At 39.4% G+C, this 14386-nt stretch overlaps 1 protein-coding gene across 1 annotated transcript in view; it reads left to right on the forward strand.

Annotated features, from left to right (window-relative positions):
* Positions 1-616: 616 nt before the first annotated feature.
* The window catches only part of PSMB2 (proteasome 20S subunit beta 2), a 33101-nt gene continuing 19331 nt past the window's right edge, over positions 617-14386 (forward strand). Inside the window, exons 1-3 of the mRNA XM_037149616.2 lie at positions 617-827; positions 5400-5522; positions 7302-7372. Coding sequence (XP_037005511.2) covers positions 737-827; positions 5400-5522; positions 7302-7372 — 285 coding nt within the window. The 5' untranslated portion in view covers positions 617-736. The remainder of the gene's footprint in view (positions 828-5399; positions 5523-7301; positions 7373-14386) is intronic.

A 14386-nucleotide genomic window follows, 5' to 3' on the forward strand; every position in this document is an offset into this window, starting at 1 on the left:
TATCTTTGACTCAATCATATTTTATTGTTGTGAAACAATATAAAAGGTCTCCCGTCAAGTTCCTTTTTCTCCAATCTGTAGAGAAGAGGTTTGGGGAGATATTTCAACCAGCAACAGCCATCTAGGATCACACGCCTTTTTGACACTCACATGTGCTCAGCACTTTACATATAGCACAGTGATTTCATCTTTAAGAGAGTTTTAAGCACTGGATTCATAAATAAACTGAGCATTGCCCTGGCTGGTGTGGCTCAGTAGACTGAGTGCCAGCCTGCGAGCCACAGGATCACGGGTTTGATTCCCAGTGGGGGTGCATGCTTGGGTTGCAAGCCAGGTCCCCAGTGAAGGGCACACGAGAGACAACCTCACATTGATGTCTCCTTCCCTCTCCCTCCCTTCCCCTCTCTAAAAGTAAATAAACAAAATGTTAAAACAAAAAAGAAAGAAAGAAACTGGGCATCACACAAGAAGTCAAGTCTTTCAGAGCCGGCAATGAAAAGCCCCAGACTGTCTGCCAAGTAACGAGCGCACAGCAATGAGTTCAATAGCCCAATTCCACGCCCACTTTCCAAGGTCTCGCGATAGTTTACGTCATCCGGGAGCGGCGGTCGCCGGGACTGTCGCGCGGCCTACGTAGAGCGTAACTGTGGTCTGTGGTGCTGTCTCACTGGTGCTCAGTAGTGAAGTGGGGGGTTCTACGTCCTGTTGAGCCTGCAGCAGCCCGCCTCCCGCCAGCATGGAGTACCTCATCGGCATCCAGGGCCCCGACTTTGTCCTTGTCGCCTCCGACCGGGTGGCTGCTACCAGTATTGTCCAGATGAAGGACGGTGAGAAAGCTGGGGTGGCCCTTCCGGGCCTGGGTGTAGGGACAGCCGGGAGAAACTTCGTGGGGAGTGGGTGAATACCTGGGCGGTCCGGGAGGTGGAACCAAGCCTGTCCTGATCTGCACTTGCTTACTTTTTAGAATTAGGAGACTGGCTAACAAGCCTGGGGCCCTAACCTTCAGTCCTCTTTGGCCTTCCAGGTCAGTGCTCTGCCCTGGCCTTGGCCAAACACGTTCTAGGCGAGAGTTGGCCAAGGGATTTCAGTTTTTAAGTGTTTAAGCACCTGCCAAACACCATGCTCCCTAGACCCAGAATCTCTGATGAATTTCTTGATGTCGCTACTAATTAGGTTAGTTTGCTGGCAGCATAAGTTGGGATCCTGGGGAGAGTCAGACTGTGGAACTCTAGTTGGCATTTCCCTTCCTCTGCCTGTGTCGTCCTTCTTTGTCTCAGCCCCTGTTTCCAGTTCTCCAGGGTACTGGCTGTTGCGTTTTTCTTATGTTTAGGTAGTTGGAGGAGTTCAGAGGCTAGAGCCCTGTCACTTATTTTGCTTTATGACTCTGTATAAGTCATTTCACAGTGCCCTGATTTCCTCATCTGTTACATCTGGGAGCATTTGAGATCTTGCTTCCTGGCAGTTGCAGTCAGTCTGGCTCAAATAAACTAAAAAATTCTCTAAAAAAAAAATCTGTTAAATCCTAAGCTTGTTGGGAGGATTGAGTAAAAAAGTTTTGTGCAAATGCTTAGCGCAGTTAGAAGTACTTAAGTAATAATAACAAGCACTTGTGTACCATGTGTTGTTTTAAGCAATTTACATTAGTCCATTTAGCCTTTAAAAAAATTGTTGTTTAGTTACAGTTGTCCCAATCGTCCCCCCCCCCCCTGTTGCTCTGAGATAAGCACTATCACATCGTCACCTTACAAATGTTAATTCTGAGGCGTAGAGATTCAAAAACTTGCCTAAGACCACAGGCGGCAGAACCCTGTTGAACCTGTGCAGTTTGATCCTGTATCTTTTGCCCATAACTACCATATATACTGGCCCCCTGCAGTCCTGACTGACCATAGGCATGTTACTGTTGAAAAGTATTGTGCTTTGGCTCAGGTGATTTAGTGTTCACTTGACAAACAGATTTTGGGCACCTATGTGCCCTTTGCAGTGCTAGGTACTGAAGGAATGCAAAAAGGAATGTGGCCCACATCTTAAAAGAAGTTACAGTTTAGCTCTGGCTGATGTGACTCAGTGGATTGAGTGCCAGACTTCGAACAAAAAGGTGGTTGGTTCGATTCCCAGGCAGGGTACATGGCTGGGTTGAGGGCCCAGTCAGGTCAGGTCTCCAGTTGCGGGTGCAAGAGAGGCAACCACACATTGATGTTTCTATCCCTCTCTTTGTAAAAATAAATAAATACAATGTTAAAAAAAAGGAGTTACAGTTTAACAAAGGGCTCATATGTGTGCAGATATAACTATAGCACAAGATAAGTATGCTCCATAAGAAAAGTAGAGTCAAAATTATGAGGTAGTGTAGCGTTAGAAGATACTGTTTTTAGCTAATCCAGAGGAAGAAGAGATTCTTTCTGGGTGTAGTGATGAGGGAGAACTTTGAGGGCAGATAATAGTTTCTCTTGGGCGTAAAGAAAAATTATTAAAACTGTTATCACTTGGGGATATGGAGAGAACTCTGAGGGACTCTGCTTGATTTTTATTCTCTCTGAAGAAGGAGAGATTGGAAAGTGGTTAAACATCTATGTTATGAGTTGTTCCTCAAGTCAAATTACTCTATGAAATTGCACAGAGTTTGAAGTTCTGTTTGTAAACCATGCTTCCCACAGGAGTAAATTTGTTTTGAGAGTAATGTGTTCATCACTTTGACTACCAAGACCTTTGGTATACAAGTGATTTAGCATGAAATAGTGCCTAAATAGAGTAGTAACTAAGTCAGCACCTTTAGAGGTCAAACTGCATTGGTTCAACTGGGTTCTCGCACTCATGGTCTTAGGCAAGTTTTTGAACTTCATGTATGTTAAATCCCTTTGGAAGGTAGCATGTGCTTGAACTCTGGTTACGTACACAGCACTCCTCCTAGGTGTTACAGAGGATGTACCGTATTAGAAAGGATCCACAGAGTGGTCTAGGACATTAAGAAAACAGGGAAATAAATACTGCAAGATCATTTTGTGTGATGAATGCAGTGTCACTAGTAAGTATTAGGTTAGTTTTTAAATTGATGATTTTGGAAATAAGTCCTAAGGGTATTCAGAGAAAAGAAAGATCACTGTATTAAATTGATGATTTTGGGAATAAGTCCTAAGGGTATTCAGAGAAAAGAAAGATCACTGTGGTGTGGAAGAAAAATGAATTTGAGTTAGTTCTTGAAAAATGTTTGGAAATAATTGCAGTCAACTCAGTGTCTAATTTTCCCTATAGTCTTTTCCGGTATAAAAATTTTTGTGGTGGGAGCTTTGGAATTGCACGAGGACTTTTTTCTACATTTCATGTCTCAAAGGAACTTGGATAGGCAAGAACATTGAAAATGAGTGACCTTTTGGGATTCTTTTCCTCCAGGTATAAAATGAGTGATATTTCCAGTCATTTTGGGGGGTTTGTCATTTTCTAAGATATTTTGATACTTTACAGAAGATAACCTCCTAGAGATTGCTTGCTTAGTAAAGTGGCCCAATTCTTAAGTTTGGATATATGCCACATTTCACACCTGTCTCATGGCCTATACAGAATTGTTCAGAGTATTCAAACCCACACAGAATGTCTTTTTTTCTCTCTCTGAATTCCTATAGCATATATAATCTGAACTACATTGTGTAACACTGAATCTAATATTGTACATGTGCAGTTTTCCCACCTACGATTAGGTAGCAGTAAAGAATAGTATTAGCATTTTATGTGCTTGGAAACTGGGGCTTAGAGAGGGCAAATCATGTGCCCAAACTCAGAGTGCTGAGCCCAGGTTATAACTAAGGTCCATTAGATCTAGTCCAGTTGCCTTTCCACAGAATTGTACATTGATGTTAATTTTGTTGTCCATTTGTTTCATGTAAGTGGATCTTGTAGGTTCTATAAGGATCAGAAATTCCCTAGAGCCCCATTGGCTGTTTCTGGCCCAGCTCGGGGCTGCTAGCATCTATCACTTTTGTTTTTATTTTCCTCTTCACTACTCACTCACTGGACCTGCAGCAGAGGTTTAAAAAACACATTTGGCTTTGTATTAAGTTCACTTCAGAGTTGAACAGTTTGAGTATTTTAGATTTCTTCTAAATATAACAAATTCTTTGTAAACAAGCAGCCCCCCAAAAAAGAAAAAACAAACCTGGCTTTTTTTCTCATTTTGAAAATAGTGCAAACTTACTAATATTTTCTTACAATAATGATGTGTATTAAATATAGACAATTTAGGAAATACTGATAAGCAAAAAAAAAAAAAAGATAAAAATTGCCCCTACTTTTGCCACTGGCAAGAACTTAGGTGCCAGTGGCATCTAATACACTTCTGGTCCTTTTTCTTTGTGTAGATAATATAGCTGTAGGTGAAGTTTTTTCTTTTTTAAACAAGTTTGCAAACAGTCGTTAAATCTCCTGTAGCCTGTAACAAATGAAAATGTGTTTGTTTAGGAATTTCAAGTCAGTTTGACACTATCTACAAGCACTGTGCGCATGTGTGTGTCTGCCTATGTTGTTCAAAGGCTAAGCCATATTACTGGTATCCACAACTCTCAAATCCTTGTAAAGTATTTGACTGTAGCATTTTGTTCTTTAAATCCTATTAGGGGATTTTGACATTTCAGAAGGTTTCAAACAGGAAACATGTCTCCCAGGGAAGATTATTCAGCACTATTTAAAAAATGAAAAGTGAAAGTGAGAGTAAGATAGGGAGATTTAAGCTTTTTCTGAAGCTGCAGGCTGAATATGGAGTTTTCTTCCTAGGGCACAAATTGCTATCTGAATATTTATTTATCTGTCTAATCTGAGTCAGTCTGGTTCAGCTAGATAAGATTAGAGTGTTGGGATTTTGAGGTATTTTTAAATAGCTTAGCGTTGCAATATTCGTTAGAATTTTTGCTTTGGCAATCATTTTAATTTTCTCTTTGCTTTAGAAATGGAGGTGGTTTACTTTTTAAGGTAACTTATATTTTCAGTTTCTTTTTTTCTTGAGATGGCTTCTTAATATCAGTTGTAGCAGCGGTCCTTTTCATGTATGATTCTGTATGTGTATAAGTATAATGACTAACATTTGTATCTGTAGAGACATTACAGGACTTTTTAATCATGAGCCTAAAGATAATGGCCTTTGGCTTGGTTCCTTTGGTTTCTTTGTTTTTAATTGTATTTTCAGTTGTCAGCTTTCATGTATGGTCTCCATCTAAAACCAACATTAATAAAATATGCTGATGGTTGTAAAATGCAGAGGGAAAGAGTAATTAATACTGTTGCCCATCGAAGTCTTCTGAAAACAGTGATTAGTTAAATTATTCAATGTAGTAATTGATAAATGTTTCTGGTTGCCTGTATAATAGTAAATTTCTGATAAGGTAATTTCTGATGTGTTTTTCTCTGAGCAGATCATGACAAGATGTTTAAGATGAGTGAAAAAATCTTACTCCTGTGTGTTGGAGAGGCTGGAGACACTGTCCAGTTTGCAGAATATATTCAGAAAAATGTGCAGCTTTATAAGATGCGAAATGGTGGGTAATACTTAGAATGTGGCAAATATTTGGTTGGTTTGTTTTTAACTTGGTACTAAAAAAGAATATCTCTGCTGGCAGTTCTACACATGAGCACACCAAAATGGTGGGCACACCAAAATTTTTATTTGATTCTTCCTATTCTTGAAACCTTACCTAAATCCCTCTTCTGATCATAAAGATTTCCTATCATAATTCAGGAAAGAGCACCGTTACAGCACCAATTCTTGAGTGAGAAAACTAACACCATCTTGGAGATGGGCATGGTAATGTCAGACTTCTCAAGGAGGATATTTCAGAGGATGTGATTTGAGCTAAAGTATATCTGAGTCTCAGAGTTAAAACTAAGTTCAACTTGGTTTACTCTTTTGTGTGCGACAAGTCACTTAACCTCTCCGGGCCTTTTATTTTCCTTGTCTCTACAATGGAATTATATTATTAATGAATACTATGTATGCACATGCTTGGTAAACTTGAAGCTCTGTGTGATAGTAGGAGATTTTCTATGTCATAAGAGGGCTCTGCCTTGCCTCTCTAGTAGGTCCTTGTGTAGGAAGACGATTAGGTTAAAATTGCCCTTTAAACTCCCTAAATTACCTGTCAAGTATAGTTTTGTGTACATAACCTTACATAGTAATTCTTATGCATATTAAAGTTTAAGAACTAAGCCAGAATAAGGGAAAGAGAAAAATCTATGTGCGGATGGTCTGGTCAGGCATCAGACTTTTCTGACTTTACAAGGCAGAAACTGTCAAATCCTTAATTGTGTTCAGGACATTAGGTGGAGAATGGGAAAGTATTCCTGCTTGTCTAGAGCTGCTTCCGTTATGATTTAATATGTGCTAATAGACTTGTGAGAATGAAATTCATGGATATATGTGAAAGCACCTAGTAGAGACCCTAGAACATAACTGTTTGGTAAATATTTGTTAGAATTTTAATCTGAATCTTACATGATGTGACACTGGTGTTTAAAATGTTGTAGGGAATAACTTAACCACCTGCTGTCTTTCCAAACTGGCATTTCTGGGTGGATCTGCTGAGTTGTCAGTTATTTCGTGTCTCTTTTGGTGCTAGTGCCGTTTTACCCAGGGGTTAAGTTCCTGAGTGAGTGCACTAGTAAATGTGCACCCGATGCCATTCCTCTGGGCTGTACTTTTATTGGCACAGCTTTTTATTTAAGTTTTTCTGCTTGGGGTACTCTTGATAAAAATGTTGTAGATACTGATAGCAACATTTTCCACCCTGTGGCTTATACTTTTGAAAACCATATTCTAGTTCTTAATAAAGTTACTTTTTAAAAAATGAAAATCTTATAAAGTGTAACTCTGAGGCTCTTCAAACTCCCAGCCTCTCTTTCTCCAGTATGTTTTAAAAATAAACTAAAACAGTTGGCACCTCAAGATCTCTTTCTTTTTTTCCCAACACCTGTGTATTTGTATTTCTTTCCTTGTATGGAGGAAACCACAGTCTGTTGATGAATAAATAGCTTAAGCAAGGCTGTTAATTTGATGTCACCGTAGAATAGTTAAATCTCACCTTGGCTTTGTTTTGTGGCCAGGAGTTACTGTCAGTAGTACCAGCTGTCTCACCACTGTTAGCTGAGGAATGGGACAAGAAGAAAGACGGCACTCACTGTTCTGTGTACTTTATATACACCAGTGTACAAAGGGTGGTAGACTGTAAGAGTGGGAGGAGCATAATGGGAGACTGTAAGAATTGGGGTCCCGTCATTCCTTCTGCTTTACTTTAAGTCTGACTATTTATCTCTTGTGCCAGGTTATGAACTGTCTCCCACTGCAGCAGCTAATTTCACACGCCGAAACCTGGCTGACTGTCTTCGGAGTCGGGTAAGCGATATAGCAGGCAGCCTTGGGTAGAAGCAGAAAAATCTTCTGTCCTCTTTCATATTCCATTATACGTGAGTGGTAGTATTGCTGTTTTTTGGCCTACCCGAGAGCTTCCCATTACTACTCCGTCATCACTTAGTCTCTTTGGATTTGTTTACTCTTTCTGCATGGTTGCTAATTAAAGCCCAGAAGGCAAATATAAGCCCAGAGAATTTGGATGGGCCACACCAACCTAAAGGCCCATGACAGCCTTTAAAAATTATTTTCAGAGTGTTTTCATAGCAAACCATGTTTCTTAATTCCTGTGGTTAAAGATCCCAACCCTAGTGGAGGTGAAATCTTGAAAATAATAATGGAAATTTCATCTTGAGGTTATCTGTGTCTTTCTATGACTGTTCTTGCCAAAGCACAAAAAACTTCCTCCTCACTGATTCTGGCCTGTGGCTGTCTTAGAGCTGTCTTTGTTCCATCAACAGCGTGTTAAAAGATGCAACATTAAGTAAGGGACTGAATGCGTTAAAGATTGCAGGATGTGCCAGGAAAGTTCATGTGGTAGCTAAAGGTGTGTATTCCCCTCCCATAGTGACTGAGTAAATGGAGCTTTACCATGTGACCTTACCCCCCCTTCGCCCCATGCCAGTTTACTCATCTATGAAAGCGAGATAACTTCTAACCCCACAGGAGTGCCAGGGAAATGAATGCTTGTAAATCATAATATTTAACATTCATATGACTTTTGCCCAAAGCATTTTGCTTAATAATTTAATCTATTCACCATTCCACTAAGATATATAGTGGGTAATTCTCTATCACTGATATGGAATGAAAGGCACCAAGTGGCAAAGGGACTAGCTCCAGGTCACATAGCACATTAGATGATGCTGCACTGATGGCGTCATAATTCCGTGACTGCCCTGCCTTTCATCAGCTCCTTGGTTTTTCAGCAGTGTTTCTAGAATATTGGTGCTGGTTGTATTTTTTTTATTATGGTTTTAGCTTCATCTGCACTTGCTTAAGCTGAGTTATGGCAGAAATCTAAACATGTACAGGTATTAGGTTTTTTATGAGTTAACTTATTACAGATCTGCAAAACATTTTATTCTCTAGTACCTAATAATACTGGATTGAGAACTTCTCTATAAATAGAATCTCTTTTTCTCAGTGCTAGCTTTGACGAAGGGGCTTGTATAATAGGAAGGATCATCAAGTTTAAAGAGAAGCCAGAGGCATGATGGATTGGGAGGAGGAGACAATTTGACATACTTTGTTTTACCTGGGTAAAGGTCAGTGGCCTTTTCTTGTTCACTCCTTCATGAGAGAAGAAAATGGGTCAGGTATAAGTTTCTTTGGAATTTAGTAAAGATTATGCTATAGCTTTCGATGGAAAATATTCCTGACTTATCAGGCAGAACTGGAAATAAGAATTCCAGCTTGGGGCACAATAGATACTTTTTCATAAATGCTGCACATTAAGTGAATTAAGCTCCTTTTAGAACTAAGACAAGAGTGTTGACGTGCTTCATGCAAATGTAGTGAATCCAGTTAATCTCCTGGCAGAACTGTTTGATGTCTTAACAAATACATGCCCCATGTAGACAGTGACTTGGGACTCTAGTAAATACTGACTGCGTCTGCCCATTTCCGTGTCCGTCCCTGCTCCCACACTCTCTTATCAAAATACGTAACTCGTTCTAAAATAGGAATTTACATTTTAGTCATTTTGCTCTGGGGAAAAAGATGATGAAAGTTTTCGGTTTTCCTGGTAAGAGCAAAGTCACCAAAGTCACATTTGGTACATTTGTGCAGCCACACCAGCTAGGACATGAGATTTATTTTGGGTTAGTATGCATAACTTTTGTTCCGTAACTCCAGTTCTTTGATTTCTAGTTAGCCATGTGTATGTGGATTGTGTTCGGTGGTAGTATTTGGTTGGAAGGACATTTATTTATTACAAGTATGTAATCTTATGTAAACTGCTTCTTTAAGATGAAGGCAAGTCAGCATGGTAGTTTGTATAGTTTTCTGGAATTAGATTGCTTGGGTTTAAATCTGTCCTCATTCACTTGCTAGCTGTGTGTCTTTGGACCAATTCTCAGCTTAATTTCCCTGCTTCCAAAGTAATAGCACCTACTTCATAGAATTATTCTAAAGATTAAGTGAGGTAACCATGCAAAGCTGTTAGTATAGTGTATAGCATATACAACTAATTAATAAGTCACTTGTTTTTATGCTGCTATTGCTGTTTGGGCAAAGAAGCAATTTGACAGCTGTAAGTTAGTTCCCTATGGGAGATTCTTTGTTGTGCTATTTTAGTTGAGCAGATCTACCACCAAAGAGGGTGATATAAAAAATTACTGATATTGATATGGAAAATATAAATAAACCAACATTGATCATCTGTTATGTAGTAGGCTTTGTTCTAGATTGACACAGTCCAGTATGGTAGCCACTAGTCATATGAAGTTATTTAAATTTGAAATGATTAAATAAAATTTAAAATTTAGTTCCTTGCCGAGGGTCTCCTAGACTTTGAATGAGAGATGAAATTTTGTTTCTATAAAAAATTTGCTTCCTCAGTTATGTGAGCCACTTTTCACGTGCTCAATAGCCACGTGTGGCTAAAGGCTGCCATACTGGACATTGAAGATACAGAACATTTTTATCGTCATTCTCTTAGTGCTATTCTAGATAGTTATTTATGTGACCTTATTTAGTGGTCATTATGACACTGTAAAATGAATGTTATTCCCATTTTACTTGCAAGGATACCAAGGCTAGTTAACAGAGGTTAAGTGTTCCTCTTATGTGTCCAAGTCCAGCAAAGATGCACATACAGCCTGTAAAAGGCTGGGGTAAGAGCCTGACTTCAAATACTGTACTCTTTATACTTTTGTATTATATTACTGGACTAATATACAAGTAAGTTTGCATTTATTTGGGGAAGTATGAAATGTTCATTTCTATTAAAATGCCAAACTCTCCACATAGTATTACATAGATAAGGTATAAATATGTATCCATTGTAGGTGTTTAAGAAATTTGCCAAATAAATGTCCTCCATTTAGTCCGCATATACCACTGAAAATGTTATTGTGCATTAATACACTGAAAGGGAATTTTATTAATGTGTCCTTAATGAATGGGTGTTACTTCTCCATGTAGTAATTAAAGACGTGAGATCAGCAGGAAGAGAGAAAAAAGACACAGATTGGGGGTGGAAGTCAACAGCCTTTAGTTTAGTTTTTATTTAAGTGCATGTGTACATTTAAGTTGGTCTGCTCCTGGTTAGACTCCAAAGAGCAGGAAAAGGGGCTTATTAGGCTTTTGACTCCCAGTTTTGAATACTTGTGAGAATTTTTTGAGCACAGATTTTAAAGGCAAATATACCAGAGTTCCAATCTCTTCTCTGATATGCATTGCTTGTATGATCTTGAATAATTACGTTTGCTGAGCATCACTCTTCATCTGTTAAAAAGGAAGGAGTGATCAAATATGGCAAATTATGAGAACTGATTATTAACTGTTGGTTTAATAAAGTGTATTTGGAATGAGTGAATGATACCTCCTTGGAAAATAGTAGGTATTTAATAAGTGACTCCCTCGTCTAGAAACTCCTATTTGGATTTTTAACAGGATTATTTTGAGAGTTTTGTGGTGACTTACAGGTATGGTTCACATGAGGCTTGTTTAAATTATCCTTGTGATTTGATTAACAGGCTACAAGAGGGAGAGTGATAAGCAGGGGGGCTGTTTCTTGCTCGATGGGAATTATGTGGCACACTTGGTGTAGCCCATCTGAATGCCCTCAGATTCTCTGTTACTATCTGCCAGGATTTCTGCTTTTCATATGTGGAGACGGATATGAACCAGTGAAATCTGATGTCCTTTGGGAATGTCGAATTTGTGGCAAGGCTTAGAGCAGCAATTTTTACCCTTTTTCATCTCATGCCACACATAAACTAATTACTAAAATTCTGTGGCACACCCAAAAATATATTTTTTGCTGATCTGACAGAAAATAGGTATAATTTTGATTCATATTAGACAGCCGTTGTATTGACTATTGTCATTTTTATATTTGACAACTAAGGGAAAAGAAGGTATCGCATGTTTTATAGTCCTAAATAGTCAGGCGTTGCTTGTTGGGAACATTCTGGCGGCACACCGGTGTGCTTCGTGGGGGCACACTGGTCGGAAATCGCTGGTGAGAGCAGAGTGCTGGCCTCCGTGGTGTGTGATCTCCAGGGCTTCACTGGCCCGAGTATTTTCATAGTGCTTTTTCTGAAGTGCTTTGTGAGTCTTTCATAATTTGCCTTTTTATAGGGTTATACTTGTAAATGCTTAGCAAGTAAGCAACAGAAATAAGTTGGGAAAATATATCCAACCTGGTGTAGTGGTTTTCAAACTTGATACCATGAAGCTGCCTCAGGAAACTCATCAAGGAGGCCAGTGTGGCAAAACTTTAGCTCCGCTTCATATGGATCAGCTCAACTTTTATCTATTTTACATATTGGGATTCTGTCTATGATTTTATTTGAAAAGGTGGCTTTACTGTCCCCTTCCCATTAAAGGTTGAAAACCAGTGGCACAGTCGAAAGAGCCCTGCTGTAGGTTAGCACTAGCTGTCCTGCAAGCTAGTGGACAACTGTGGAAAAAAGAAAGAATTTGATTGGATAATTAAAAAAATTTTTTTCTACCCCTTTCCACAAACAGTATGATTTAAAGATCTGCTGTCAAGACCATAATCGGACCTCAATTTATTTTTTTAGTGAAAAGGAAAAATATGTAGGGAAGAATTTTAAGTATGTCACTTCCAGAAGTGACCATGACTTGTCCAGAATTCCAGCCTGAATTTGAGTGTGTTTGGTTTAGTTAATAGGCATATATAGTGTGCTCCTGTTCTAGAAGAATCCTGTTGCTTTGAACCTTCTGTTCTGACCACTAATTATTGTCTCCTTGTCTTTGGTGGCTGGCACAGAGACATCATCTGTTTATATCGGTATTAGTGAGATCATGTGACTTTATGAACAGATGGTCCAGGTGAAACCTTGACTTTGCTGGTCTTGTCCCCTAAGTGTGGCCAACCATTTGTTACATGTGATTAAATATCACTAACAAGGGTAATTTCACATGCTGTTTGGCAAATGTGGTTAGCAGGATGTGACATGACACAGCACTGCCTTCTTCCTCCATGTGCCATGTCCCTTGAGGCCTTATCTCCCCTGCTTGCCCCGTCTCACCCATGCCCAGGCTTGCCTTCCAGCTCACCTGCTCCAGATGGGCGGCACAGTGGGAGGACACTGGCAAAGGCAGATGTGTTTATTTTCCGGAGATGAAATGTTGTGCTGTCGCAGATGGCAGTGCCTTGGAGCAAATGGCAGTCCTTGACACTGCTGCCACACAGCCTGGGCATCTTGACAGACAGAGCTGGCTTACTTTTGGTGGTGGGGAAATTGAAAAAAGAAAATCAAGATGTTCGTCATAAACTCATGGAATTTAGTGTAAGTAGCAGTTTTTACAGTCCTGGAGAGCAGTTTTTTTTTTTCCCACCAAACTAGTTAGCTCTCTAGTCAGCTGACTGGATTTTCACAATGGGCTAAAAGTTACATGTCTGATAATTTTTTTGTCTCCTGGTCCTAATAGGACATAAAGTAAAAACTGAAAGCATATGGCTGCATTTAGATGGATATTCAGTGGTATTTCAAAACACATGTGCATCCCAGGTCACATCTTACAGGAGTCTCTTAGGAGTGGGGGTGGGTCATGTCTGCCCCATTGGAGATACTGTTTTATTTTTAGTGGTCATTTTGATTATCCAAAGGCCCAGGGACAGATGTGCCTTGAAATGGAGGTGCCTTAATTAAAATGACTATATTTTGTGCTTATAGTGTTGTGGGGTTTTTTTTTTTGTTTTTAACCAAGAAGAATAAGGATTCTGACAGCTGCCCTTTGAACAGTTTGCTTATACTATTGTTAGGGCTTGACTGAATCCACTAGAAGACAAAGACTTAGATGTTGAATCATCTACTTACTAGTTTCCTAAGAAGAAAATGGCTTAAGAAGATGTTTCTCTGAAAGTTACTGGCTTTATTAGGAAACCTTTATTTCCTTCTTTTTAAAAAATATGTGCTGTTTTTCCCAGCCCTAGTGCTGATAGAGTTAGGAGTTTGCAGGTGTAAAGTTCTCCCTCCTCCCCTTCCCCGGCTCTCTCCAGGGGGTTGTATGTGAGAAGGTGTTGCTTTCTCACTCAGAGAGCATATATGTGCTACCCTGTTGGATGCCTGCTGTGAGCAGAGAGAACCCCTGTTCTGGTTGAATGGAATGAGGCTATTGGGTGGCTGGGATTGTGCAACCCATAATGCCAGGTTTTCACTTCAAGCATCTTTCTTACCTGTAATGGAGGTGGAGCAATATAGGTAATTGGTCTAAATTTGAAACTTATGACTTGAAAAGTATGTGGTTTCCTATCAAGGTTTGGTTTAAGCCAGGAGCAGCAGAGTACTGTGTCTGCTTAGGAAACACATGCTTGTATTTTCAAAATGTTTATCATTAGAAGTGCCAGTTTACCCCAACTTTTAAGATTGCTTTATACCAGTGCCTGGCCTGTGTGGACACACCCTCACACACACTCGCAAATACAAATACACATATGCCCTGGCAGCTCGGTGCCTCTTTATCTGCCCTGGAGCCCAGGATCATGCAGGAATATGAATCTAGGGTCTGATCTAAAAACTGAGATTTTCATAATTCTCTCCCCTGAAAACAGTGATGTAAAATAGAGGTGTGAAGTCTTTGGATGGGGAAGGAGTTGACTGTTTTGTTTCTTGACTTGGGAGGTAGTTACGGGCATATTCACTTTGTTCATTAAGCTGTACGTGTATATTTTATGCCTTTTTATATGTGTATGGTTATTTCACAAAAAATTTTTAAGAAAATAAAAAGAAGGATAAAATGGCAGGAAAGCTCAACATATTTTTTGAATAAGTTGAAAATGGAGAAAATAAGTTAATGGAA

Source organism: Artibeus jamaicensis, unplaced genomic scaffold (genome assembly GCF_021234435.1).
Source record: "Artibeus jamaicensis isolate MK-2021 breed Jamaican fruit bat unplaced genomic scaffold, CSHL_Jam_final scaffold_847, whole genome shotgun sequence".
Classification (NCBI taxonomy): Eukaryota; Metazoa; Chordata; class Mammalia; order Chiroptera; family Phyllostomidae; genus Artibeus; species Artibeus jamaicensis.